Below are 27,739 nucleotides of genomic sequence, written 5' to 3'. Positions count from 1 at the left end.
GTCAACCCATAGGACCCTAAAGTGAATCTCTCCCTGCCTAGACGTCCTGTCCCTAAACATTCACGAAATAAACAAAAACATCTAAGATCCTCACATGTATTCAATAACCTCAAACATCATTCTACTAAAATCAATACCTAAGAATATGACACAATTATGTATTACACATCAAATATGTCTATATTTCATTGCAGACACTGGAATGTAGTCCACTACACTTCCTCTCCTCCGTAGTCTCGACCTCCGTAGTCTCGACTTCCACTGCATCGTTGATGATGGAATCGGAACCTTTCCACACCCTCCTTGTTTCATCTCCTCCAGTCATATTGTCCCTTCATATTGTCCCTTCATATTGTCCTTGTTTGAATATTTCAATCTCCACATGTTCTCCCAAATGCTTCTGGAAGAAAATAAAAGACCAAACAGTATCTTTTGCAAAACAACATTTTCAAATTAAACCTCAACATCAATTTAAGAATATAAAAATGACATATAAATGATGTATGAATCACATTAACCTATCCCCCCCTTGATTCAGAAAATCATTCTAAAATCATACTAAAAAAAATGTTTTCCTTGAAACAATAAAAATAAAATGATCAAATAATCAAAAAGGATATTTATCCATTCAGTAGTCCATCTAGACCCCCTCGTCCGTCTTCGTCCAGATCCGGAACAGTCAACACCGGCATCTGAGTGTTGCCTCCAGGCATCATTCTCCAACCTATTTCAATCTCATAGCTTCCTCAAAAGTCAGTAACATATTACACAGTGCTATCAAAGCTGTCATTAACCCATCACTGCCCCCTACTGGCCTAACTGATCTTGCAACCAAATGCATCCCTGATATTTTCCAACGCATCTATAACACTCGTGATCTTTTCTGAACTATCTGGACTCAAATTATAACTAATAGTTATCAATATGATCTTCCCAAATGTTACACCATACCATGGAAACTGTCCCCTTCTCCCTTAGACTTAAAGACTATTAAATGTCACCATATCTCTCTTTACCCAATTTCTAGACCTAAATTCAGATTGTTCTGTGTTCGGGACCCCTACTCTTTTAATGGTAAAAACTTCATATGGAAGCTTACACGTTGACATGTAACAACATCCTATCCCTCCATAGGGTAAGAATATACTTTATCATCACAAACCCACCAAATATCTCTAAAATTCCCAATAGTCACATTGTCAGTCAAAAGCTAATCTTTTAACCATCAAAGTCCTAAGTAACATATTATTTGTCATTACTACCCTTAAGGTCATACTTATCCTAAGTTATCCTACACTCATCACACTCTGATATTCCCATAAACATACCCCTTTACCTCATATGTTTTATTAGAACAACCACAACTTTTATCCTCACTGGTTCACCTGAATACTTCAGGGTTCCGCTGTTACCTGACTTTACTTTCCATCTAACAATTCCCATAGGGTAAACCATTTACCCAAGAACACTTAAACCCTACTGTTCTGACAACGACATTATTTTATCTGTCAATGACTGTTGCCGATACCACAGTCATGACAAAGCATAAGACTGACCCATACCCGCTAGAGGCCGCGCGACCGTCTAACAGGCCTGGTGCTGGCATCCCCAACAGACATCAACCCACAAGATTCCTCACTGATTCTTACAGAATGAGTTAATCTATCTCTAATTTTCACAACAGAGGAACGAGCAGTACTGATCAGATACCCCCCCCCTCTGTCATCAAAATCAAAAGACCCCATCCTGCAGCTTCCATGATGAATCTATATTCTCCATTTCAGATTAATCTATATTGTTTCTATCTGCTCTCCTATTTTAACCCCATTCGTACCATAACCTCCTGAGTCCCTCTTGCTACCTCTAATTTCAGAACAGTTGTTGTCGGTGTCATATTTCCTACATTTGCTATTGCCATCGTATCATTAATCCCTTCCCCAAAGTTACCATTAACGTTGTTGATTTAGTTGATGAATTAAAACCCTTAATTCCTTCTAGTGGAAAAGCTACCAATATACTCTGTGTATTATTTACTGTTTGAGTGACTACTGTAATAAACTTATCCTTAACTCCCTCTGTGACTGTGGAAACTTCTACAGACTTCAAATCTTCCATTATAGGCATCACTTTATGAATTACATAGCCCTTTAACCCATAATTCTTAACCGGAACAAATTCTAATGCTTGCCCTAAATAAGCATACATATATTCTCCCTGACCTTTCTCTGTAACATTACTTTTCCCCCTATAATTGATGCTGGACCCTTATAATCAAATGTGATATATTTATGACTTTAATAACTAACAATGTTGAAAGAGTTAAATTGCTTCTCACTGTTGTTTTAATAGACTGAAGTGTTGATATCCTTAGTTACTCCTAGTTTTTCCCCAAAGAAAAAAGTTGTCTTTGCTTGTACTTCCATCTATCACCACTAGTGTCACTTTTTCCCCAAATCTCAGTCCTTTCTCTAAATCCCTGACTTTCAAACTTTTGATTATAAAAAATACACCTATAATTACCTTGATCTCCCTGCTGGGAACTGTAACTATAGATACTCAATCCCCCTCAATCTTCTCTTATCATTCAGCAACACATACTTTCTCAATGCATCTGCCCCTAACAGATCTAACCTCCTACCATATCTTCCCACTAAACTCTAAAATGTCCTTCATCACTGTTCTCTCTCTCTTACTACTAACTTTGAAACTTAGCTTACTGTCTTAAGAGTTCCTTCAACCTAGTCCTCCTAACTTATTTTAATCTAATCTTTTCTCTCATAAGCTTTAAAAACCTTTTTCCACTGATATATTCACAAAATCCCTTTACCACCAAATGTAGACTATGTGATTGGGAAAGTTCCCCACCGGCTTCTGACTCCTTACACACAGACTTGGCAAACGACTAAACACCTTTTAGCCTAGCCTGAAATCTCTTAGTGTAAGAATATAACCCAGAATAAACAGTCACCCCTTTTAAGTTTATTTTCAGACATTGTCTAATACATTATCATCCTTCCTATGATATTATCTTTTTAAGCAAATGATTCCCAAAAACCCTACTTTTTAAAATCTTCTACCAGAAAAACCTTTTAGTGTACATCCAATTGTACAATTCAATTTAAACAATGCATCTCTTCCCAACACTGCAATAACAGTATCTTCTAATATTAGTATCTTAAGAGTAATTAACTGTTTTACTACCTCAAATCCCTATCCTATCCTAATTAGTTAGATGTTTAATTAGTGAGATGTTTAACCTCTTTAGGCTGAACCCAGATAAGTTTTTCCACTATTCACCATCACTTCTAATGGTCAGTTGTTTTTACTCCAATTGTTAGCTATTTTCTCTTCTTCTCTAATCGATGCTCTCTTCTGACACCCCCCTTCCGGATCTTTTAGGCACCAACAGGTGATCTTGAATTGCCCCTGTATCTTCCTTAAAAATGTTCTCTCCAATTCTGTGTCTGTCCAGAAACTGACAGTGGATATGGATAACCTGGTACCCCCCTTGGCTGGTACCATTGCATTATCAATATTGTTCAGTTGAAGCTGTAACAGTGATTGTTGATTTGGTTCACTCTGATTCTTCATAACCAACACTTATTTTCTTCTTCTCCACCACCAGTTATAAGTTGTATTTGATTGAGTTTTCTTCGTCCTGTTCTTCTCGTCGTTGACATATCAGTATTCTTCAAAAGGTTCTCTTCTAAGTTCTGTCCTCGAAATATCATCTTCCATCATCTTCTTACTAGTGGGCTCTTCTTGACCTCAATGTGTTCTTCTCCTTCCATTCTTGAATTCTTCATCCAGTCGTGTTACTTCTTATTCGATTTATCCAGGCATGATAAGCAATCAGCCTATATCTCCATTTCTTCTTTGCTCTTGTACCCTTCTTTCTTCAACCTTCATCAGAGATCAAGTCTCCAGTATCCTTCTTTCCTCTCTTGCCACTTCCTTCTGATCACAGAGTCACCTCCACCCATGGCCTCTCATCAATCACTCTCATCTTCATCCTCCTCATCTCCTTCACGTTCCATCCTGCTTAGCCTCCCTCTTTTTTCCCAGACATTCCTATTGTTGGGATCCTTTTCTTCATCAGTTTTTCTTCTCTTCATCTTTCTGAACCTCATTCTTCTCTTCGTTTCCAGACATCTCGGTTTTTCTTACTTCTGGAGTTTTGGATTCATCTTCATCTCTGAGGCAATAATCACTCTCCTGGATGATGACTGGAACTGAGGATAAACATCCCTAAGCTCTATTTTTTAGCCTATCTTATCGCTGGAATATTTTATCAATTTCTGTTTGAGAATGAAGGGCAACTTTTGTTTCACTTGCCGGATACCCTAGCAACACTTTAATTAAAGGATTACCACTATTTCAACCCGTGTAATGACTTTCATAGTCCTGATATCTTTTTCCCCATTGTAACAAGCCTTTCTATTCCTTTATTGTGAACTATCCTATTTTAGACTATATAACTTACATAGGCTTCCCCCCTGTAATTCTTAATATAACCTAAACAATTAAAAAAACATTTTTTTTTTTTTTTTAAATAAACCGGCAAAAATATGAATATTAAAAAATTCAATTAAATGTTTTATTCAAAAACCATTTCCATAAAAATTAAAAATCAATTAAAAATCTAATTTAAAAAAAAAAACGAATAATTGAAATCAATTTTTTATTTCCCTATCTTATCAATTTAGCTATTAGTGGCTCTCTCACCATAACCCATCAAATGCAAGTATTAAACTTCAGACTATAATCCTAAAACAACGCCTGTACCCCTACAACACTACAATCCCCATAACCCCTTGTTTCTTCCTATGATATAAACCCAATAATCATAATTGCCAAATAATGTCAGTACCTGATTTCCAATCGAACTGTAATCCAGCCCAGTGATGCACATAGCCTCCAAAATGTAAATTTTATTCAAATAGTATTTTGCCAAGCCTATGCAAAATTGTCATTTTATCACATATCTGTAAAAAGGAAGATCTTGTAACCTAGCCTGATGTCTGATCCTCTGCCGCGTCACGTGATGTCACGTCATGTGACGTCACGCACACGTTAGCCCCCCTCTCTCTCTCCTCTCATTCCATGTTCCTCTCATATTTCAAAAAACATAGAAACACACAAGATTTCAGCAGTTAATGCAATCACTGAGTATTTCCAACCATTCAATATTCGTTCGTTCTACATTATTCACTCTAAGACTAAACTCAGAATTAAATAGATCGCTCAAAAACATTTATTTTTATTTTTATTCGTTATTTAATTATTTAATTCAATTTATTATACTTCGCCAACATATATTTAATGTATAAATTCAATAGGTCACAAAACAAGTTTCATCTTTAACCAACCACCGTTTAAACTAGAATATTCCTGTTAAAATTTCTCCTCTGTCGGTCTATTTCACCCCTGCAGGGTAACGCCAAATGGGACCTATGACCTGTACCCACCATTTTGTTTTGTAGGCTTAGCCCAACCTCATGTCGTAGTTTTTAGCCCCGTAAAATCAACACGTGTCCTAATCTCGTGTCATAAACTCCCCCTTTCTGTAGTGTAGTGTCGCAAAATTAAACGCATGCGCATACCCATTCCTCAATAAAACTTCACCGTGGACGGGCGATTTTCTACTCCCTCCTAGTCAAACAGAATAACAGTCCAGCTGTACCTCTCGTTTCTCCCCTCCTAGTCAAACAACATTTAACAGCGCTCAAAAAACATATAACCTGACTTAAACACAGAGACAAATTTAAGAGACTTTAATCCATCGCAATGGAGTCTCTAAGGATACGTTAGCATGTAGCACACAACACAATTAGCATTAGCCTCTAGCTAACTGCGGCCTACTACACAATCACACATCCTGCGCTTCCCTTAAAATATAAATTTCTCACTGCCTACTGTTACCAATGAAATATAACCTTATCATTGCCCATAGTTACCAATGAAATATAACCTTATCATTGCCCATAGTTACCAATGAAATATAACCTTATCATTGCCCATAGTTACCAATGAAATATAACCTTATCATTGCCCATAGTTACCAATGAAATATAACCTTATCATTGCCCATAGTTACCAATGAAATATAACCTTATCATTGCCCATAGTTACCAATGAAATATAAACTTCTACCGTTCCTTTTGCTCTAAATTTGTCATTGCCACCCGTTACCAATGAAATAACATTTTAGCAGACTCCAGTCGACCAGCAACAACGCCACCGAGGCCAGGTCATAATGGAACATCTCTCCAGTGTACACAAGTCATATCCAATCTAACAAACTCCGAAGCGGTAAGAACACTCACCCTTTTTTCCGGCCATGCTTCAGAGAGAGTTAGCCCGGCGATTGACTGAAACAAGGAAGAGACGCAAACCCAGCCCCACGTTGGGCGCCATTATGTCGTATCTGATGAGTGGTGGCAATTATTGCTGTCAACAAAAGGAGTCTGCTCATACTGAACGTTGATCATAAGGTTTATTCAGACCACAAGCTTCAGCATGAGTAACAGACTCGCGAGGTCTGGAGAACGGCTCCTCAGATTGCCATGGCCGTTCTGACTTCTTCTTCGTTTAACCCCCCTATTTATAAACAACGAAGCTGACCTCTTCTGGCCAATCCCCAGTCTCCAAGACACTTCCGGTCTGCTGGATGTGGCGTTACACCCAAAACATTCCCTCTTGCTACTAACATAACCAACATTCCATTTCTTCATGAAAAACATTTAACAAAGACATAATTTTAATACACTACACCAGGTCATCTGATGCAGCGCTCCATCACTCTCCTTCTTGGTAACATAGCCCTTACACAGCCTGGAGATGTGTTGGGTCATTGTCTTGTTGAAAAACGAATGATAGTCCCACTGAGCCCAAACCAGATGTGATGGCGTATCGCTGCAGAATTCTGTGGTAGCCATGCTGGTTAAGTGTGCCTTGAATTCTAAATATATCACAGACAGTTTCACCAGCAAAGCACCCCCACACCATCACACCACCTCCGTGCTTTACGGTGGGAAATACACATGCGGAGATCATCCGTTCACCCACACCGTGTCTCACGAAGACATGGCGGTTTGAACCAAAAATCTCCAATTTGGACTCCAGACCAAAGGATACATTTCCACCGGTCTAATGTCCATTGCTCGTGTTTCTTGGCCCAAGCAAGTCTCTTCTTCTTATTGGTGTCCTTTAGTAGTGGTTTCTTTGCAGCAATTCGACCATGACGGCCTGATTCAAACAGTCTCCTCTGAACAGTTGATGTTGAGATGTGTCTGTTACTTGAACTCTGTGAAGCATTTATTTGGGCTGCTATTTCTGAGGCTGGTAACTCTAATGAACATATCCTCTGCACCAGAAGTAACTCTGGGTCTTCCATTCCTGTGGCGGTCCTCATGAGAGCCAGTTTCATCATAGCGCTTGATGGTTTTTGTGACTGCACTTGAAGAAACTTTAAAAGTTCTTGAAATGTTCCGAATTGACTGACCTTCATGTCGTAAAGTAATGATGGACTGTTGTTTCTCATTGCTTATTTGAGCTGTTCTTGCCGTAATAGGGTTGTCTTCTGTATACCCCCCCTACCTTGTCACAACACAACTGATTGGCTCAAACGCATTAAGAAGGAAATAAATTGCACAAATAAACTTTTAAGAAGGTACACCTGTTAATTGAAATGCATTCCAGGTGACTACTTCATGAAGCTGGATGAGAGAATGCCAAGAGTGTGCAAAGCTGTCATCAAGGCAAAGGGAGGCTATTTGAAGAATCTCAAATATAAAAAATATACTTTGATTTCTTAAAAACTTTTTGGGTTACTACATGATTCCATATGTGTTATTTCATAGTTTTGATATCTTCACTATTATTCTATAATGAAGTTAATATTAAAAATAAATAATTAACCCAGGAAAGAGTAGGTGTTCTAAATCTTTTGACCGGTAGTGTATATTTATTGAACAAAAATATAAATGCAACAATTTCAACGATTTACAGTTCATATAAGCCAACCCTCTTCCTGGAGATCTACTGTCCTGTAGGTTTTCAGTCCAACTCTAATTTAGCATATCTGATTCAGCTAGTTAAGGTCTTGTTGAGCAGCTAATAAGTGGAATCAGGTGTGTTAAATTAGAGCTGGACTGATTACCCACAGGACGGTACATCTCCAGGAAGAGGGGGGTTGGGCAGCCTTGATATAAGCAAATCAGTCAGTGTAAATAAATTCATTAGGCACTAATCTATGGACTTAACATGACTGGGCAGGGGCACAGCCATTGGTGGGCCTTTTAATATGACTGGGCAGGGGCACAGCCATTGGTGGGCCTTTTAATATGACTGGGCAGGGGCACAAATTAGTGCACAACATTTGAGAAATAAGCTTTCGTGCGCTTGTAAAAATTCAGGGATCTTTTTTTTCAGCTCATGAAAGATTGGACCAACACTTGCGTTTTATATTTTTAGGAACAAAATATTTCACATTCTTTTTTACTTTACCCAAAATATAATGACATTAGTGATCGTCAAAATGTCAAAAATGTGTGAATGTCTAAATCAGAAAAATTGCCATTTAAAACAGCACGTGTCGGACCCTTTCGACAACAGGGAGATGTTACTGATGTGTCTGTCTCCAATGTAAAAAAAACACAATTACTTTTTAACTTATTTTAGGTTTAAGGAAATGTGTAGGTCGCATTCTGTATCATACCGCTATTAAGGTTATAAATGTACAACCAGCTGGTATCATACCGCTATTAAGGTTATAAATGTAAAACCACCTGGTATCATACCGCTATTAAGGTTATAAATGTAAAACCACCTGGTATCATACCGCTATTAAGGTTATAAATGTAAAACCACCTGGTATCATACCGCTATTAAGGTTATAAATGTAAAACCACCTGGTATCATACCGCTATTAAGGTTATAAATGTAAAACCACCTGGTATCATACCGCTATTAAGGTTATAAATGTAAAACCACCTGGTATCATACCGCTATTAAGGTTATAAATGTAAAACCACCTGGTATCATACCGCTATTAAGGTTATAAATGTAAAACCACCTGGTATCATACCGCTATTAAGGTTATAAATGTAAAACCACCTGGTATCATACCGCTATTAAGGTTATAAATGTAAAACCACCTGGTATCATACAACTATTAAGGTTATAAATGTAAAACCACCTGGTATCATACAACTATTAAGGTTATAAATGTAAAACCACCTGGTATCATACAACTATTAAGGTTATAAATGTAAAACCACCTGGTATCATACCAGGTACAACCGAAAAAGAAAAGCCGCACACTCTAGGAGCTCAGATGCAATAATTGAATATCCTAATAACCAACTGCGAGCAGTGTGGAAAGAGTTTTAGCTGTTTAGGAAGCCTGAAAGGTCATGAACGAATACACACAGGGGAAAAGCCTTACCACTGCTCCCATTGTGGAAAGAGTTTTAGCCATTTAGAAAGCCTGGAAAGACATGAGAGGAAACACAGGGGAGAAGTCTTACCACTGCTCCCGTTGTGGAAAGAGTTTTAATCGGTTAGACAACCTGAAAAGACGAGCAAATACACATAGAAGCGAAGCCACACCACTGCTCCCAGTGTGGAAAGACTTTTAACCAGTTAAGAAAGCTGAAAGAACACAAGAGAATTCACACAGGGGAGAAGCCTTACAAATGTTCAGACTGTGGGAAGAGATATTACTCATCACAGTCACATAAAAAGTATGTGAGAATCCACACAGGAGAGAAGAAGCCTTACTTCTCCTAGTGTGTAAATTGATATTTCACATCACATTGACTTAATTACTTCTCCTAGTGTGTAACATTGACTTAATTACTTCTCCTAGTGTGTAAATTGATATTTAACATCGACTTAAAGTTAATCAGAGAACATACACAGTGCTCCCATTGTCTTATATTGTTGACATGAGAATGTGTTTACTTGTTTATACCATATTAAATGTAATTGTACAAAGTATACTCAAAAATATATTTGTATGTTTTTATTAGAAAACATGAATTGAATATGGAGTTTGTCAGTTTGAATACAGAGTAGATCAGATTCCATGTGTTTAAATGGTCCTTTTTTAAACTCTGACTGTGTGTTTATCTGGGTGTGTCATTCCTCCAGCACTACAGGTAATCAAGTGATATTTGGATGTGATGCATTGGCTCCATTGTTTACATTTGCATTGTTGGCCCACTGAGGATTTAATGAAATGAAAATGTTCACGGACTCTGTAATGGAACATTTTAATTGCATGTGTCCACATAACTGAGTCCACATAACTGAGTATGTGACTAACCTTGTGAAACTGTCCTATTATAATCTTCTGTTCTTGTGAGTATCATCCTGTGTTAAAAACCAGCTTGCACCTGCGTCCTTGTATAAATAAAGTCCGGCCCAGGAACAGGAAACTATAAAGATATGTGCTCATCACCCAATGCTTTGGAATTCATACTGTCTACACTGCACTGTGTAACGCTGTTATTCTCTCTGAGATCAGAAATAAAGAATCTTGGTTTGACAGGGGGGTTCGGGAGACACTGTGGCCCCATCCGATGATACCCCCAGACAGGGCCAACCAGGCAGGATATAACCCCACCCACTTTGCCAAAGCACAGCCCCCACACCACCAGAGGGATATCAACAGACCACCAACCTACTACCCTGAGACAAGGCTGAGTATAGCCCACAAAGATCTCCTCCACTGCACGAGCACGAGGGAGCAACAAACCGGACAGGAAGATAATGTCAGTTACTCAACCCAATCAAGTGATGCACCCCTCCTAGGGACGGCATGGAAAGCACCAGTAAGCCAGGGAAACAGCCCCGTAATAGGGTCAGAGGCAGAGAATCCCAATGGAGAGACAGGAACCTAAATCTAAATATTCATATTAAGCTTCTATGTCTGTGTACAGGAAAGTCTTATTTGTAAGACGTAGGAGAAAATATATCAGCTTATTGTTCAATTATTACGACATTATTTGCCAATACGAACGATGTAGTAAATATTGTTTCCAAACTGCGTTACCCACTCCAGTCAGCAGATGGCGATGTGCGTCTTTCAGGTGATGATTCTTGCGTGACGTATAATGGACTGGACGGGACACTTCTTCAGCAACAACCACACGGCTACTCTTTCAACCATCTCAGTAGCTTGCTAGCCAACATAAAACCGAAAGATTGAGGATTTAGACCATGTTTATTTACATTAGCTAATCTCAGTGTTTTAAACACATTTCTGTTGACGTAACATTATCTACTGGGTAACTTTAACCTAATTTGCAAACTTGTTAAAGATTGATACTGAGCCTAGCACTAGGCTAGTCGCTAATGCTAACTAGCTAGCTAACTAGCTTACATCCCTGACCATGAGCTCACTAAACTACTCCTCCCCTGCTAAAGAAGAGGAGGTCTGGTGTATGGAGAAAGAAGCTCTGGGGCTGAACATTGCCGTGAAACAAGAAGAGGAGGATGTTACAGTGAAAGGAGAGGAAGAAGCTTTCAGAATGATAAAGGAGGAAGAGGAGGCTGTTACACTGAAAGAAGAAGAGGATGTTACAGTGAAAGGAGAGAAAGATCCGTTTGGAGTGAAAGAGGAAGAGGGGATAGAGGCTGTCACAGTGGAAGAGGAGGAGGTAGAAGCTTTCAGAATGAAAAAGGAGGAAGAGGAGGCTGTTACACTGAAAGAAGAAGAAGAGGAGGTTATAGTGAAAAAAGAGGAAGTACCTTTTAGAGAGGAAGAGGATGCTATCTCAATAAAGGTGAAGAAGGAAGACATTTTGGGAGTGAAAGAGCAGGAGGAGGAGACAGAATATCAGATTAACACCAGTGAGTACTGTCTTAAAAACAGGGGCACAAACTATACAGTTCTTGAACTAATGTGTGGTTTTTAAGGGACATTCTACTGAAGTTAAATACTTCAATATGTTGTTCAGTACTGTATAAATTGTTAAAGGTTCAATCTGCAATTGGTACATATATTTTTCAGACTTTTAAATTAGTTTTAATTAATTCTCCATGTGGTCTGCTTAATTTCTACTTAAAATATCAAAGGGATGCAAAAGGTACCCAATTCGTGGAACTACCTTTTCACATTTGCATCACAAACAATATTTTATAAAATCATGATTAGATATATTAATGCCTCTTGTAAGACCCTATGATTGCAATAGAAGATCATAAGTTTACCATCTGTTTGATGTTCTCGTTTACACAGGAGAGAGACATGACTATCGTGGATCCTCTGGGGAGCCTCAACAACATCCTGATGCTGACAAGGCAGAGAAGAGTCTCTCCAGATCAGAACACCAGATGGTACAGCTTGGTCTGGTCTAGCATACAGCTTGCTCTATCGGGGTCTGGGTTTCTGTAAAGCACTTTATGACAACAGTGACATCAGCATCCATAATGATCTGTGTCTGTGTCCCCTCTATATGGTTACCAGGACAACGCTAGCCCTTCCGCCCTCCCAGAGTCCCCGTGTCGTACCTCTCCCAGTAGCACCTTACTGCTGGGTCTGAAGAGGTTGTCTGTGCGGCTGGTGGACTGCAGGAAAACAACGGGGCTGAGTGGAACTGTGAGAGGAGGAGAAGAGAAGAAAGGAGCAGATTTTACTCATCAAAGTAAGTGCTGTAGTTTAGTTTGAACAAATAAAATAGATCTGCCCACTGGTATCTGTTACCAGGACAACCAGTAGAGTTCTGTTAGTTGACATGAAGATAGACTGGAATCTGTTCCCAGTAGGGCTGTCCTCGACTAATAAAAATCTCGGTCGACCTAGTCACCTGTTCTTTCGACCAATCGATTGGTAAAATTTCCATATATACAGTGGGGGGAAAAAGTATTTAGTCAGCCACCAATTGTGCATGTTCTCCCACTTAAAAAGATGAGAGAGGCCTGTAATTTTCTTCATAGGTACACGTCAACTATGACAGACAAATTGAGAAAAAAATCCAGAAAATCACATTGTAGGATTTTTTATGATTTTATTTGCAAATTATGGTGGAAAATAAGTATTTGGTCACCTACAAACAAGCAAGATTTCTGGCTCTCACAGACCTGTAACTTCTTCTTTAAGAGGCTCCTCTGTCCTCCACTCGTTGCCTGTATTAATGGCACCTGTTTGAACTTGTTATCAGTATAAAAGACACCTGTCCACAACCTCAAACAGTCACACTCCAAACTCCACTATGGCCAAGACCAAAGAGCTGTCAAAGGACACCAAAAACAAAATTGTAGACCTGCACCAGGCTGGGAAGACTGAATCTGCAATAGGTAAGCAGCTTGGTTTGGAGAAATCAACTGTGGGAGCAATTATTAGGAAATGGAAGACATACAAGACCACTGATAATCTCCCTCGATCTGGGACTCCACGCAAGATCTCACCCCGTGGGGTCAAAATGATCACAAGAACGGTGAGCAAAAATCCCAGAACCACACGGGGGGACCTAGTGAATGACCTGCAGAGAGCTGGGACCAAAGTAACAAAGCCTATCATCAGTAACACACTACGCCGCCAGGGACTCAAATCCTGCAGTGCAAGATGTGTCCCCCTGCTTAAGCCAGTACATGTCCAGGCCCGTCTGAAGTTTGCTAGAGTGCATTTGGATGATCCAGAAGAGGATTGGGAGAATGTCATATGGTCAGATGAAACCAAAATATAACTTTCTGGTAAAAACTCAACTCGTTGTGTTTGGAGGACAAAGAATGCTGAGTTGCATCCAAAGAACACCATACCTACTGTGAAGCATGGGGGTGGAAACATCATGCTTTGGGGCTGTTTTTCTGCAAAGGGACCAGGACGACTGATCCGTGTAAAGGAAAGAATGAATGGGGCCATTTATCGTGAGAGTTTGAGTGAAAACCTCCTTCCATCAGCAAGGGCATTGAAGATGAAACGTGGCTGGGTCTTTCAGCATGACAATGATCCCAAACACACCGCCTGGGCAACGAAGGAGTGGCTTCGTAAGAAGCATTTCAAGGTCCTGGAGTGGCCTAGCCAGTCTCCAGATCTCAACCCCATAGAACATCTTTGGAGGGAGTTGAAAGTCTGTGTTGCCCAGCGACAGCCCCAAAACATCACTGCTCTAGAGGAGATCTGCATGGAGGAATGGGCCAAAATACCAGCAACAGTGTGTGAAAACCTTGTGAAGACTTACAGAAAACGTTAGACCTGTGTCATTGCCAACAAAGGGTATATAACAAAGTATTGAGAAACTTTTGTTATTGACAAAATACTTATTTTCCACCATAATTTGCAAATAAATTCATTAAAAATCCTACCATGTGATTTTCTGGATTCAAATGTTGTATACAGCGTTTTGCGTGAATTCCGACTGTTTCAACTTGCAACAAAACAATTTATGAAATCTAATCGGCAAAACGATGTTTAACCCGGTCAAGTTCGGTTTCTGTGCAATCCTCAGACACTCTAGAAGGCAACCAAACTTGTTTCATCATTCTACATTACGTATTTGCTACACAACATGCCAATTAGCCCATGAAGGTCAGCCATCATTACTCACCAATGAGACGAGCAGTGTTCACTTGATTGACAGTGTCTTGGTCCAATGACCACCTATCGTTTTGAAAATGAGCTGGGCTTTCCAGCAGTATGTGAACACACTTTGTACGACAAACAGCCATCATTCTAGAGCTGTGCGCAGCAGTGTTCATTTTCTGGTGAAAGGAAACAGGAAGCACGGTAGTTTACGTTACCCAGTGGTTCATTCTCTGGTGAAAGGAAACAGGAAGCACGGTAGTTTACGTTACCCAGTGGTTCATTCTCTGGTGAAAGGAAACAGGAAGCACGGTAGTTTACGTTATGCAGTGGTTCATTCTCTGGTGAAAGGAAACAGGAAGCACGGTAGTTTACGTTACCCAGTGGTTCATTCTCTGGTGAAAGGAAACAGGAAGCACGGTAGTTTACGTTACCCAGTGGTTCATTCTCTGGTGAAAGGAAACAGGAAGCACGGTAGTTTACGTTACCCAGTGGTTCATTCTCTGGTGAAAGGAAACAGGAAGCACGGTAGTTTACGTTACCCAGTGGTTCATTCTCTGGTGAAAGGAAACAGGAGGCACGGTAGTTTACATTTACATTACATTTTACATTTACATTTACATTTTAGTCATTTAGCAGACGCTCTTATCCAGAGCGACTTACAGTTAGTGAATAATTATTATTTTTTTTCATACTGGCCCCCCGTGGGAATCAAACCCACAACCCTGGCGTTGCAAACGCCATGCTCTATCAACTGAGCTACATCCCTGCCGGCCATTCCCTCCCCTACCCTGGACGACGCTGGGCCAATTGTGCGCCGCCCATGAGTCTCCCGGTCGCGGCCGGCTGCGACAGAGCCTGGATTCGAACCAGGTTCTCTAGTGGCACAGTTAGCACTGCGATGCAGTGCCTTAGACCACTGCGCCACTCAGGAGTACAAACTTACGTTACCCAGTGGTTCATTCTCTGGTGACAGGAAACAGGAAGCACGGTAGTTTGCGTTACGCAGCGGTTCATTCTCTGGTGAAAGGAAACAGGAAGCACGGTAGTTTACGTTACCCAGTGGTTCATTCTCTGGTGACAGGAAACAGGAAGCACGGTAGTTTACGTTACCCAGTGGTTCATTCTATTCTTCAAACTTTTCTCAAAACTGAAAAAGTAAATCATGGCTACTAAATCGAAGTCCAAGTATCCATGTTGATGATATTATTGCAGACATTGACCGGGAGAGTGACACAGAACGAATGGATGAGGACTGAGTGAGCACAGTTTTGATTCCAGCGCAGAATACATGTTTTTGGAAGGAAAATATCCGCTTTTAGATTAGTAAATAAAATAAGTTTTTGCTTCTCATGCTAATGCAGTTGTTTAAATGGTTGCATATTCATTTGAGATATTTGTACTTGATTTATATACATTTTATATATATATATATATATAGAGAGTACACGTCAAAAGTTTCCAGGGTCTTTCCAGGGTTTTTCTTTATTTTTACTATTTTCTACATTGTAGAATAATAGTGAAGACATCAAAACTGAAATAACACAAATGGAATCATGTAGTAACCAAAAAAGTGTTAAACCAATCAAAATATATTTTATATTTGAGATTCTTCAAAGTAGGCACCCTTTGCCTTGATGACAGCTCTTGACATTCTCTCAACCAGCTTTTTGAGGAATGCTTTTCCAACAGTGTTGAAGGAGTTCCCACATATGCTGAGCACTTGTTGGCTGCTTTTCCTTTACTCTGCGGTCCAACTCATTCCAAACCATCTCAATTGGGTTAAGGTTGGGTGATTGTGGAGGCCAGGTCATCTGATGCAGCACTCCATCACTATCCTTCTTGGTCAAATAGACCTTACACAGCCTGGAGGTGTATTGGTTCATTGTCCTGTTGAAAAACAAATGATATTCCCATTCAGCACAAACCAGATGGGATGGTGTATCGCTGTAGAAGGCTGTGGTAGCCATGCTGGTTAAGTGTGCCTTGAATTGTAAATACATCACGCCAGTGTCACCAGCAAAGCACCCCCACACCATCACACCTCCTCCATATTTCACGGTGGGAACCACACATGCAGAGATCATCCATTCACCTGCTCTGCGTCTCACAAAGACATGGCGGTTGGAACCAAAAATCTCAAATTTGGACTCATCAGACCAAAGGACAGATTTCCACCGGTCTAATGTCCATTGCTCGTGTTTCTTGGCCCAAGCAAGTCTCTTTTTCTTATTGGTGTCCTTTAGTAGTGGTTTCTTTGCAGCAATTCGACCAAGAAGGCCTGACTCACGCAGTCTCCTCTGAACAGTTGATGTTGATATGTTTCTGTTACTTGAACTCTGTGAAGCATTTATTTGGGCTGCAATCTGAGTTGCAGTTAACTCTAATGAACGTATCCTCTGCAGCAGAGGTAACTCTGGGTCTTCCATTCCTGTGGCGGTCCTCATGAGAGCCAGTTTAATCATAGCGCTTGATGGTTTTTGCGACTGCACTTGAAGAAACGTTCAAAGTTCTTGAAATGTTCCGTATTGACTGACCTTCATGTCTTAAAGTAATGATGGACTGTCATTTCTCTTTGCTTATTTGAGCCGTTCTTGCCATAATATGGACTTGGTCTTTTACCAAATAGGGCTATCTTCTGTATACCCCCCCCTACCTTGTCACAACACAACTGATTGGCTCAAACGCATTAAGAAGGAAATAAATTCCACAAATTAACTTTTAACCAGGCACATCTGTTAATTGAAATGCATTCCACCTCATGAAGCTTGTTGAGAGAATGCCAAGAGTGTGCAAAGCTGTCATCAAGGCAAAGGGTGGTTACTTTGAAGTATCTCAAATATAAAATATATTTAGATTTGTTTAACACTTTTTGGGTTACTACATGATTCCATATGTGTTCTTTCATAGTTGATCCAGGCTCTGTCGTAGCCGGCCGTGACCGGGAGACCCATGGGGCGGTGCACAATTGGCCCAGCGTCGTCCAGGGTAGGGGAGGGAATGGCCGGCAGGGTTGTGGGTTTGTTTCCCACGGGGGGCCAGTATGAAAAAAATAAAAATAATAATAATAATGTATGCACTCACTAACTCTAAGTCGCTCTGGATAAGAGCGTCTGCTAAATGACTAAAATGTAAAATGTAAATGTTGTGATGTCTTCACTATTATTAATGTAAACAATTGTAAATATAAAGTAAAACCCTTGAATGACTAGGTGTGTCCAAACTTTTGACTGGTAGTGTATATGATGATGTCATAGTGAATTCATGATATGTCAATGAACAAGCCTTTCTTTCATACTTTATAATATAGCTCTATACAGTGCCTTCAGAAAGTATTCAGACCCCTTGACTTTTTCCATATTTTGTTCCATTACAGCCTGATTCTAAAATGGATAAATATATATTTTTTCCCCGTCAATCTACACACAATACCCCTTAATGACAAAGTGAAAACAGGTTTTTAGAAATGTTTGCAAATGTATATAAAAACATAAATACCTTATTTACATATGTAAATGTATATATGTATATATGTTAATTTCACTAGGCAAGTCAGTTAAGAACAAATTCTTATTTACAATGACAGCCTACCCCGGCCAAACCCTCCCCTAACCAGGACAACACTGGGCCAATTGTGCTCCGCCCTTTGGGACTCCCGATCACGGTCGGTTGTGATACAGCCCGGGATCGAACCTGGGTCTGTAGTGACGCCTTAGGCTGCTGCACCACTCGGGTCCCCCACGTGGTCTGCGGTTGTGAGGCCGATTGGATGTTCTGCCAAATTCTCTAAAGCGACATTGGAGGCGGCTTATGGTAGAGAAATTAACATTATATTCTCTGGTAACAGCTTCAGTGGATATTTCTGCAGTCAGCATACCAATTGCACGCTCCCTCAAACCTTGAGACATCTGTGGCATTGTGTTTTGTGACAAAACTGCACATTTTAGAGTGGCCTTTTATTGTCCCCAGAACAAGGTGCACCTGTGTAATGATCATGCTGTTTAGTCAGCTTCTTGATATGCCTTATCTTGGCAAAGGAGACATGTTCACTAACAGGGATGTAAACAAATTAGTGCACAACATTTGAGAGAAATTAGCTTTCGTGCGCTTAGAAAAATTCTGTGATCTTTTATTTCAGCTCATGAAACATGGGACCAACACTTTACATGTTGCGTTTATATTTTAAGGAACAAAATATTTCACATTCTTTTTTACTTTACCCAAAATATCATGACATTAGTGATAGTCAAAATGTAAAAAATGTTGAATGTCTAAATTAGAAACATTGCCATTGAAACATCATGTGTCGGACCCTTTCGACAACGGGGAGATGTTACTGATGTGCTTTGTCTGTCTCAAATGTAAAAACACATAAGTAAATACGTTTTGGACTTCCACACAAAATTACTTCTTTACTTATTTTAGGTTGAAGGAAATGTGTAGGTCGCATTCTGTATCATACAGCTATTAAGGTTATACATTTACAACCACCTGCACGATAGGAATCCAGAGATGTCTGTGTCTTGAGTGTCCTAGAACTGTCTCGTTTTTTGTGTTCTGACTTATAAAACAGAATGAATAAAATAAGTCATGTAAACATATTATCAGTAATTACCAGGAAGCTCTACAACATCATTTGTTTTAAAATCTCACGAAGATTGTTTTAACTGATGAAATGTTTGAAAACTGTCCTCAGGTTATTGAGGGATCTGATTACATTTCATAGCAAGGCAGTTTTATCAAGTGGAGGTTTCATTCAGGTCTCTCTTTAAATGAACACTGTCTTTGGCAGGAGAAAAACCAAAGTCGGAGGAACCAGAGACGTCCAAACCAGCAAGACAATCCCTCTGCTCCCAGATTGGAAAGAGTTTTACCAAGTTAGGACGCCTGAAAAGACATGAGAGGACACACACAGGAGAGAATCCTTTCCATTGCTCCCATTGTGGCAAGAGTTTTAACCGGTTAGAGAACCTGAAAGCTCATGAGCGAGTACACACAGGGGAGAAGCCATACCATTGTGCCCAGTGTGGAAAGAGTTTTAACCAGTTAGGAAACATGAAATCTCATGAGCGAATACACACAGGGGAGAATTCTTACCACTGCTCCCAGTGTGGAACTAGGTTTGCCAAGTTAGGAACCTTAAAAATACATGAGAGGACACACACAGGAGCGAAGCCACACCATTGCGACCGGTGTGGAAAGAGTTTTCACCTGTTAGACACCCTGAAAACTCATGAGCGAATACACACAAGGGAGAAGCCTTACCACTGCTCCCATTGTGGAAAGAGTTTTCGCCGGCTAGACATCCTGAAGGCTCACGAGCGAGTACACACAGGGGAGAAGCCATACCATTGCGCCCAGTGTGGAAAGAGTTTTAACCACTTAGGAAACATGAAATCTCATGAGCGAATACACACAGGGGCGAAGCTACACCATTGTGCCCAGTGTGGAAAGAGTTTTAAGGAGTTAGGAAAGCTGAATGCTCATGAGCGAATACACAGAGGGGAGAAGCCTTACCACTGCTCCCAGTGTGGCAAGAGTTTTAGCCATTTAGGAAACCTGAAAGCTCATGAGCGAATACACACAGGGGAGAAGCGTTACAAATGCTCAGACTGTGGGAAGACATATTCCTCATCACAGTCACTTAAAAGTCATGTGAGAATCCACACAGGAGAGAATAATTACTTCTCCTAGTGTGTTAATTTATATTTCACATTACATTGACTTACTATTTATCAGAGAACATACATAGTGCTCCCATTGTCTTATATTGTTAACTGAGAATGTGTTTACTTGTTTATACCATATGAAATGTAATTATACAAAGTATACTCAAACATATATTTATGTTTTTATTAGAAAACATGAATTGAATTTGGAGTATATCAGTTTGAATACAGAGTAGATCAGATTCCATGTGTTTAAATGGTCCTTTTTTAAACTCTGACTGTGTGTGTGTTTATCTGGGTGTGTCATTCCTCCAGCACTACAGGTAATCAAGTGATATTTGGATGTGATGCATTGGCTCCATTGTTTACATTTGCATTGTTGGCCCACTGAGGATTTAATGAAATGGAAATGTTAACGGACTCTGTAATGGAATTGTTTAATTGTATGTGTCCACATAACTGAGTATGTGACTAACCTTGTGAAACTATCCAATTATAATCTTCTGTTCTTGGGAGTATCATACTGTGTTGCAAACCAGCTTGCACCTGCGTCCTTGTATAAATAAAGTCCTGCCCAGGAACAGGAAACTTTAAAGATATGTGCTCATCACCCAATGCTTTGGAATTCATACTGTCTACACTGCACTGTGTAACTCTGTTATTCTCTCTGAGCTCAGAAATAAAGAATATTGGTTAAACGTCTTGATACTGTTGGTTTCTACTCTAAACGTCTTGATACTGTTGGTTTCTACTCTAAACGTCTCCATACTGTTGGTTTCTACTCTAAACGTCTCGATACTGTTGGTTTCTACTGTAAACGTCTTGATACTGTTGGTTTCTACTCTAAACGTCTCCATACTGTTGGTTTCTACTCTAAACGTCTTGATACTGTTGTGCGTGCACCGCTACATTGGCAGAACGTGTTACTTACAATGTCTCATGTTACTCTGAAACGCTGCACTGTCTTAAACCCTACAACCTTACTCCCCACAGTGTGACGGTGATGCACATGACTGCAGTGAGGTCGTTGACCTCTTGTGTAAACCACGCCCTGATCTCCTGTGCCAATTCCTAACAGTGATCTAATCTATTTTGTTGATGGTTGTGCTAAACGTTCTTCTTCAGGTGATGCCTATGACCAAAAAGAGCTTCTGGACATCAGAACAGCGATTACTCACCTCGAACTGGACAAAGATTTGTTCTTTAATGAGTCCGACGCCAAGGATATACTGCTTTCTCGAGACCAGGCCCAAATCCCCGTCATCCGCATGAAGAAAAGATGGTATAAAAGGGGGAGAAGTGCCTGTGAGGCTCTGTCGTAGCCGGCCGCGACCGGGAGACCCATGGGGCGGCGCACAATTGGCCCAGCGTCGTCCAGGGTAGGGGAGGGAATGGCCGGCAGGGATGTAGCTCAGTTGGTAGAGCATGGGTAGAGCACGCCAGGGTTGTGGGTTCGATTCACACGGGGGGGGGGGGGGGGGGGGGGGGCAGTGTGAAAATAAAAATAATGTATGCACTCACTAACTGTAAGTCGCTCTGGATAAGAGCGTCTGCTAAATGACGTAAATGTAAATGAGGATTTGCCGGCGAGTAGGTAAACCACCACTACCCTCCGTACTATTGGCCAACGTGCAATCATTGGAAAATAAACTGGATGATCTACGATTAAGACTATCCTACCAACGGGACATTAAAAACTGTAATATCTTATGTTTCACCGAGTCATGGCTGAACGACGACAAGGATAATATAGAGCTGGCTGAGTTTTCCGTGCATCGGCAGGACAGGGCAGCTACGTCTGGTAAGATGAGGGGTGGGGTGTGTGTCTATTTGTCAATAACTGCTGGTGCCCGATGTCTAATATTAAAGAAGTCTCGAGGTATTGCTCCCCTGAGGTAGAGTACCTTATGATAAGCTGTAGACCCACTATCTACCAAGAGAGTTCTCATCTATATTATTCGTAGCCGTCTATTTACCACCACAAACCGATGCTGGCACTAAGACCGCACTCAACGAGCTGTATAAGGCCATAAGCAAACAGGAAAATGCTCATCCAGAAGCGGCGCTCCTGTTTTTCTAGCACATACTGGAATATGTTCTGGGATTCATCCAATGGCATTAAGGAGTATACCACCTCAGTCACCGGGTTCATCAATAAGTGCATCAACGACGTCGTCCCCACAGTGACCGTACGTACATATCCCAACCAGAAGCCATTGACTACAGGCAACATCCGCACCGAGCTAAAGGCTAGAGCTGCCGCTTTCAAGGAGCGGGACAGGCAAGCAACACTGAAGTATGCATGAGAGCACCAGCTGTTCCGGACGATCCTAGTGGCCGGGGACTTTAAAATCTGGCAAACTGAAATCCGTTTTACCTCATTTCTACCAGCATGTAACATGTGCAACCAGAGGGAAAAAAATAAAACTCTAGACCACCTTTACTCAACACACAGAGACTCATACAAAGCTCTCCCTCACCCTCCATTTGGCAAATCTAACCATAATTATATCCTCCTGCTTACAAGCAAATACTAAAGCAGGAAGTACCAGTGACTCTCTCAATACGGAAGTGGTCAGATGATGTGGATGCTACACTACAGGACTGTTTTGCACAGACTGGAATATGTTCCGGGATTCATCCAATGGCATTGATGAGTACACCACCTCAGTCACCGGCTCCAAAAGTGCATCGACGACGACGTCCCCACAGTGACCATACATACGTATCCCAACCAGAAGCCATGGATTACAGGCAACATCCGCACTGAGCTAAAGGCTAGAGCTGCCGCTTTCAAGGAGCGGGACACTAATCCAGACGCTTATAAGAAATCCCGCTATGCCCTCAGACGGACCATCAAAGAGGCAAAGCGTCAATACAGGACTAAGATTGAATCCTACGACACCGGCTCTGATGCTCGTCAGATGTGGCAGGGCTTGCAAACTCCTCTACACGAGGAGATAGTGCTGGTGTGGTGCCCTCCCTGAAAGCCGAGAGAGGATACATCTGTGCTGTGACTGACTGTCTAGACACGGTGGGCCGACTAGCCTTGGATACTCCTCGACGGTCAGGTTTTTCATCTGTGTTCCATCAATCTACCGGAGTCTTCTGACTCCACTACTGCCTTGCTGTGCTGTGTGGTGGAAGCCTGAGGTCGGTATCTGCGCTGTGACGTAACGTCTAGATACGCTGGGCTTCCTAGCCCAGGATACCCCCGCCGGGTGGACTCGCCACCGGTGATTGGCCGGTCTACTTGGCCCGCTGCTGCCTCACTGTGCGGTATCCTACTGCAAGGAGACTGGGCGCATTGACCAGATCCACACACTGGGTGGAATCCCTGTCAAGGAGACTGGGCGCATTGACCAGATCCACACACTGTGGGTGAAATCCCTGTCAAGGAGCCTGGGCGCATTGACCAGATCCACACACTGGGTGGAATTCCTGTCAAGGAGACTGGGCGCATTGACCAGATCCACACACTGTGGGTGAAATCCCTGTCAAGGAGACTGGGCGCATTGACCAGATCCACACACTGGGTGGAATCCCTGTCAAGGAGACTGGGAGCATTGACCAGATCCACACACTGTGGGTGGAATCCCTGTCAAGGAGACTGGGAACATTGACCAGATCCACACACTGTGGGTGGAATCCCTGTCAAGGAGACTGGGCGCATTGACCAGATCCACACACTGGGTGGAATCCCTGTCAAGGAGACTGGGCGCATTGACCAGATCCACACACTGGGTGGAATCCCTGTCAAGGAGACTGGGCGCATTGACCAGATCCACACACTGGGTGGAATCCCTGTCAAGGAGACTGGGCGCATTGACCAGATCCACACACTGTGGGTGGAATCCCTGTCAAGGAGACTGGGAACATTGACCAGATCCACACACTGTGGGTGGAATCCCTGTCAAGGAGACTGGGTGCATTGACCAGATCCACACACTGTGGGTGAAATCCCTGTCAAGGAGACTGGGCGCATTGACCAGATCCACACACTGGGTGGAATCCCTGTCAAGGAGACTGGGCGCATTGACCAGATCCACACACTGTGGGTGAAATCCCTGTCAAGGAGACTGGGAACATTGACCAGATCCACACACTGTGGGTGAAATCCCTGTCAAGGAGACTGGGAACATTGACCAGATCCACACACTGTGGGTGAAATCCCTGTCAAGGAGACTGGGCGCATTGACCAGATCCACACACTGGGTGAAATCCCTGTCAAGGAGACTGGGAACATTGACCAGATCCACACACTGTGGGTGAAATCCCTGTCAAGGAGACTGGGCGCATTGACCAGATCCACACACTGGGTGGAATCCCTGTCAAGGAGACTGGGCGCATTGACCAGATCCACACACTGTGGGTGGAATCCCTGTCAAGGAGACTGGGAACATTGACCAGATCCACACACTGTGGGTGGAATCCCTGTCAAGGAGACTGGGCGCATTGACCAGATCCACACACTGGGTGGAATCCCTGTCAAGGAGACTGGGCGCATTGACCAGATCCACACACTGGGTGGAATCCCTGTCAAGGAGACTGGGCGCATTGACCAGATCCACACACTGGGTGGAATCCCTGTCAAGGAGACTGGGCGCATTGACCAGATCCACACACTGTGGGTGGAATCCCTGTCAAGGAGACTGGGAACATTGACCAGATCCACACACTGTGGGTGGAATCCCTGTCAAGGAGACTGGGTGCATTGACCAGATCCACACACTGTGGGTGAAATCCCTGTCAAGGAGACTGGGCGCATTGACCAGATCCACACACTGGGTGGAATCCCTGTCAAGGAGCCTGGGGGCATTGACCAGATCCACACACTGTGGGTGGAATCCCTGTCAAGGAGACTGGGTGCATTGACCAGATCCACACACTGTGGGTGAAATCCCTGTCAAGGAGACTGGGAACATTGACCAGATCCACACACTGTGGGTGAAATCCCTGTCAAGGAGACTGGGCGCATTGACCAGATCCACACACTGTGGGTGGAATCCCTGTCAGCACATTCCTGCAGCGACTGTTGAAGGCGCTGGCGTTCTAACTAAGGCAACATCGCTCGGGCAAACACTTGGTTTCTAAATCTACTAGACCTGTAGGCATACAGCTGAACATTTTTTAGGGCATTTAAGGTTTCAAAAGACTGACTCAGCATATTTTAATTTGTTTTCTTTTTTGTTTTAGTGAATTGTTGGATTCAGTGGTTAAAAGTGGTATTTTTGTACAACTGGTTGTAGCTGCTGCCTACATGGGTTATGGCTCATTGCAGAGTCTCAGTTATCAAAAACAATCTCCTCTCCTTTCCCCAGAGATACCTCTAAACCCTACGTTGACTGGTGGTGCAGCAGCTTTTATCTTTCAGAGGGATCTGATTGTTACCATTTGCCTCCTACTGTGACATGCTCATGAAACTCTTTCTCATCTACAGGGTTTGGTCTGGCTAAAAACTGGGTTTGTTGTATCAGATGACTGTAGTTTGGATCATTTTAAATCATCTAAAGTGTAGAGAGATTTTGGGAAGCAACAAATCAAGGTGTTTTATTGTTCTTCTGCTTTTGGTGTCAGGAAACATTCAGTCAAACCCAGGTCCACTGGCTATGGAGGAACGTCCCACTCCAAATGATTTGTTGTCAGGAAACATTCAGCCAAACCCAGGTCCACTGGCTATGGAGGAACTTCTCACTCCAAATGATTTGGTGTCAGGAAACATTCAGCCAAACCCAGGTCCACTGGCTATGGAGGAACGTCCCACTCCAAATGATTTGGTGTCAGGAAACATTCAGCCAAACCCAGGCCCACTGGCTATGGAGGAACTTCTCACTCCAAATGATTTGGTGTCAGGAAACATTCAGCCAAACCCAGGTCCACTTACTATGGAGGAACTTCCCACTCCAAATGATTTGGAAACTAGATCAGGGTTGGGACTGTGTCATGAGAATCGTATTAATGTGAGGAGTATGATGGTGAAAATAGACATGATAAAAGTCTGGGTTCACTCTGCTGACCCAGATGTCTTAGTTCTGTCCGAGACCTGGCATAAGACGTCTGTTCTAAATCAGTCTATAGGCTTGGATGGTTATAATGTTTATCGATGGGACCGAAGAAGAAAGGGGGGGTAGTATAGCCATCTATATTAAAGACAGATATGTGGTTACTGAACTAAGGTCTTTATCTAAACCAAAACAGTTTTTAGCATTGAAACTGCAGTAATTGAAAGCTGTGAACTTAGATTCAATAGGATGTTATTGGCCTCCATCTGCAAAAGTAGAATCCCTGGATTCTCTGGCTGAACTGATGCGTGGTTGGGGGAAAATGGAATGGTCCTTATGGGCGATTTAAACTGGGACTGGTTATCTCCAAACTCAGAGGCCATAAGAGGACTGTGCAATAGACTGAATTCTACTCAAATTATAAATGCAGTCACAAGACTCAATCCAAAAGACATCTCTACGTCAACACTTATTGATGTTATTCTAACTAACAATCCGCATAAATACTCGCCCGTTGGTATTTTCCCTAATGATTTAAGTGATCATTGTGCAGTTGCTTGCATTAGAGACGCCAACATTTTACACTGTTCTGTGAGCAGGCATTTATGCATGAACTTTATGCATGCAACTGGGGTAGGATTGTGCTTATTCCAGACATCAAAGAGGCATTCTCCTATTTTAATTCCATGTTTTCTACTATCTGTGATAAACACACTCCTCTCAAAAAGTACCGGGTAAGAGGTAGAGACAATCCCTGGTTTACAGGGGAAGTATCTGATTTGATCCATAAACTAAATACACAATGGGCCAAAGCCAGAAAGGGTCATTCCCAGGCTGAATGGCAGTTATTCAGGCCACTGAGAAATAAGTGCCCCTTGTTAAAACAGAAATGCAAATCTAGCTTCTATTACGAATCAACCAAGTCAAACCTCAATTACCCAACAAAATGATGGAAAACCATTAAATCCATGAATGCTAACACAGACTCCTCTGGTCTTCCGCTGAAATTGACCTCGAATTCAATGCTTGTGACTGACAAGAATAAACTGCTTGACATGTTGAATGAGCATTTTGCTAAAGCTGGGCATTTATTTGATAATGAACTCCTTCCTAACATCTGGAATGAGGCAGTGAATGAAACTGCCACATGCCGGCCTGTGGTTCATCTATTTCATTTGACAGAGATTGAGCTTTCAGAAGTTGTAAAGTCACTCATCTATTGAGTAGAGGAGTATGTTACAATGAAAGGAGAGGAAGAAGCTTTCAGAATGATAAAGGAGGAAGAGGAGGCTATTACACTGAAAGAAGAGAAAGGTCCGTTTGGAGTGAAAGAGGAAGAGGGGATAGAGGCTGTCACAGTGGAAGAGGAGGAGGTAGTTGACATGAAGATACACTGGTATCTGTTACCAGGACAACCACCAGATTTCTGTTAGTTGACATGAAGATAGACTGGTATATTTCCACCCCAGTAGACAGTTCTGTTAGTTGACATGAAGATAGACTGGTGGATATGGATGTTATGAATATCATAACACTGA

At 41.8% G+C, this 27,739-nt stretch overlaps 1 protein-coding gene across 1 annotated transcript in view; it reads left to right on the top strand.

Moving 5' to 3' along the window:
* The first annotated feature begins 11,169 nt into the window (after nt 1–11,169).
* LOC311122927 (uncharacterized protein) overlaps nt 11,170–27,739 on the top strand; it is a 40,649-nt gene continuing 24,079 nt past the window's right edge. The window contains exon 1 of the mRNA XM_084197227.1: nt 11,170–11,859. Within this exon, the coding sequence (XP_084053353.1) occupies nt 11,400–11,859 (460 nt within the window). The 5' untranslated portion in view covers nt 11,170–11,399. The remainder of the gene's footprint in view (nt 11,860–27,739) is intronic.

This window comes from Coregonus lavaretus (genome assembly GCF_964263955.1).
Source record: "Coregonus lavaretus genome assembly, contig: HAP1_SCAFFOLD_102, whole genome shotgun sequence".
Classification (NCBI taxonomy): domain Eukaryota; kingdom Metazoa; phylum Chordata; class Actinopteri; order Salmoniformes; family Salmonidae; genus Coregonus; species Coregonus lavaretus.
This window is presented reverse-complemented; position numbering and strand designations above follow the sequence as displayed.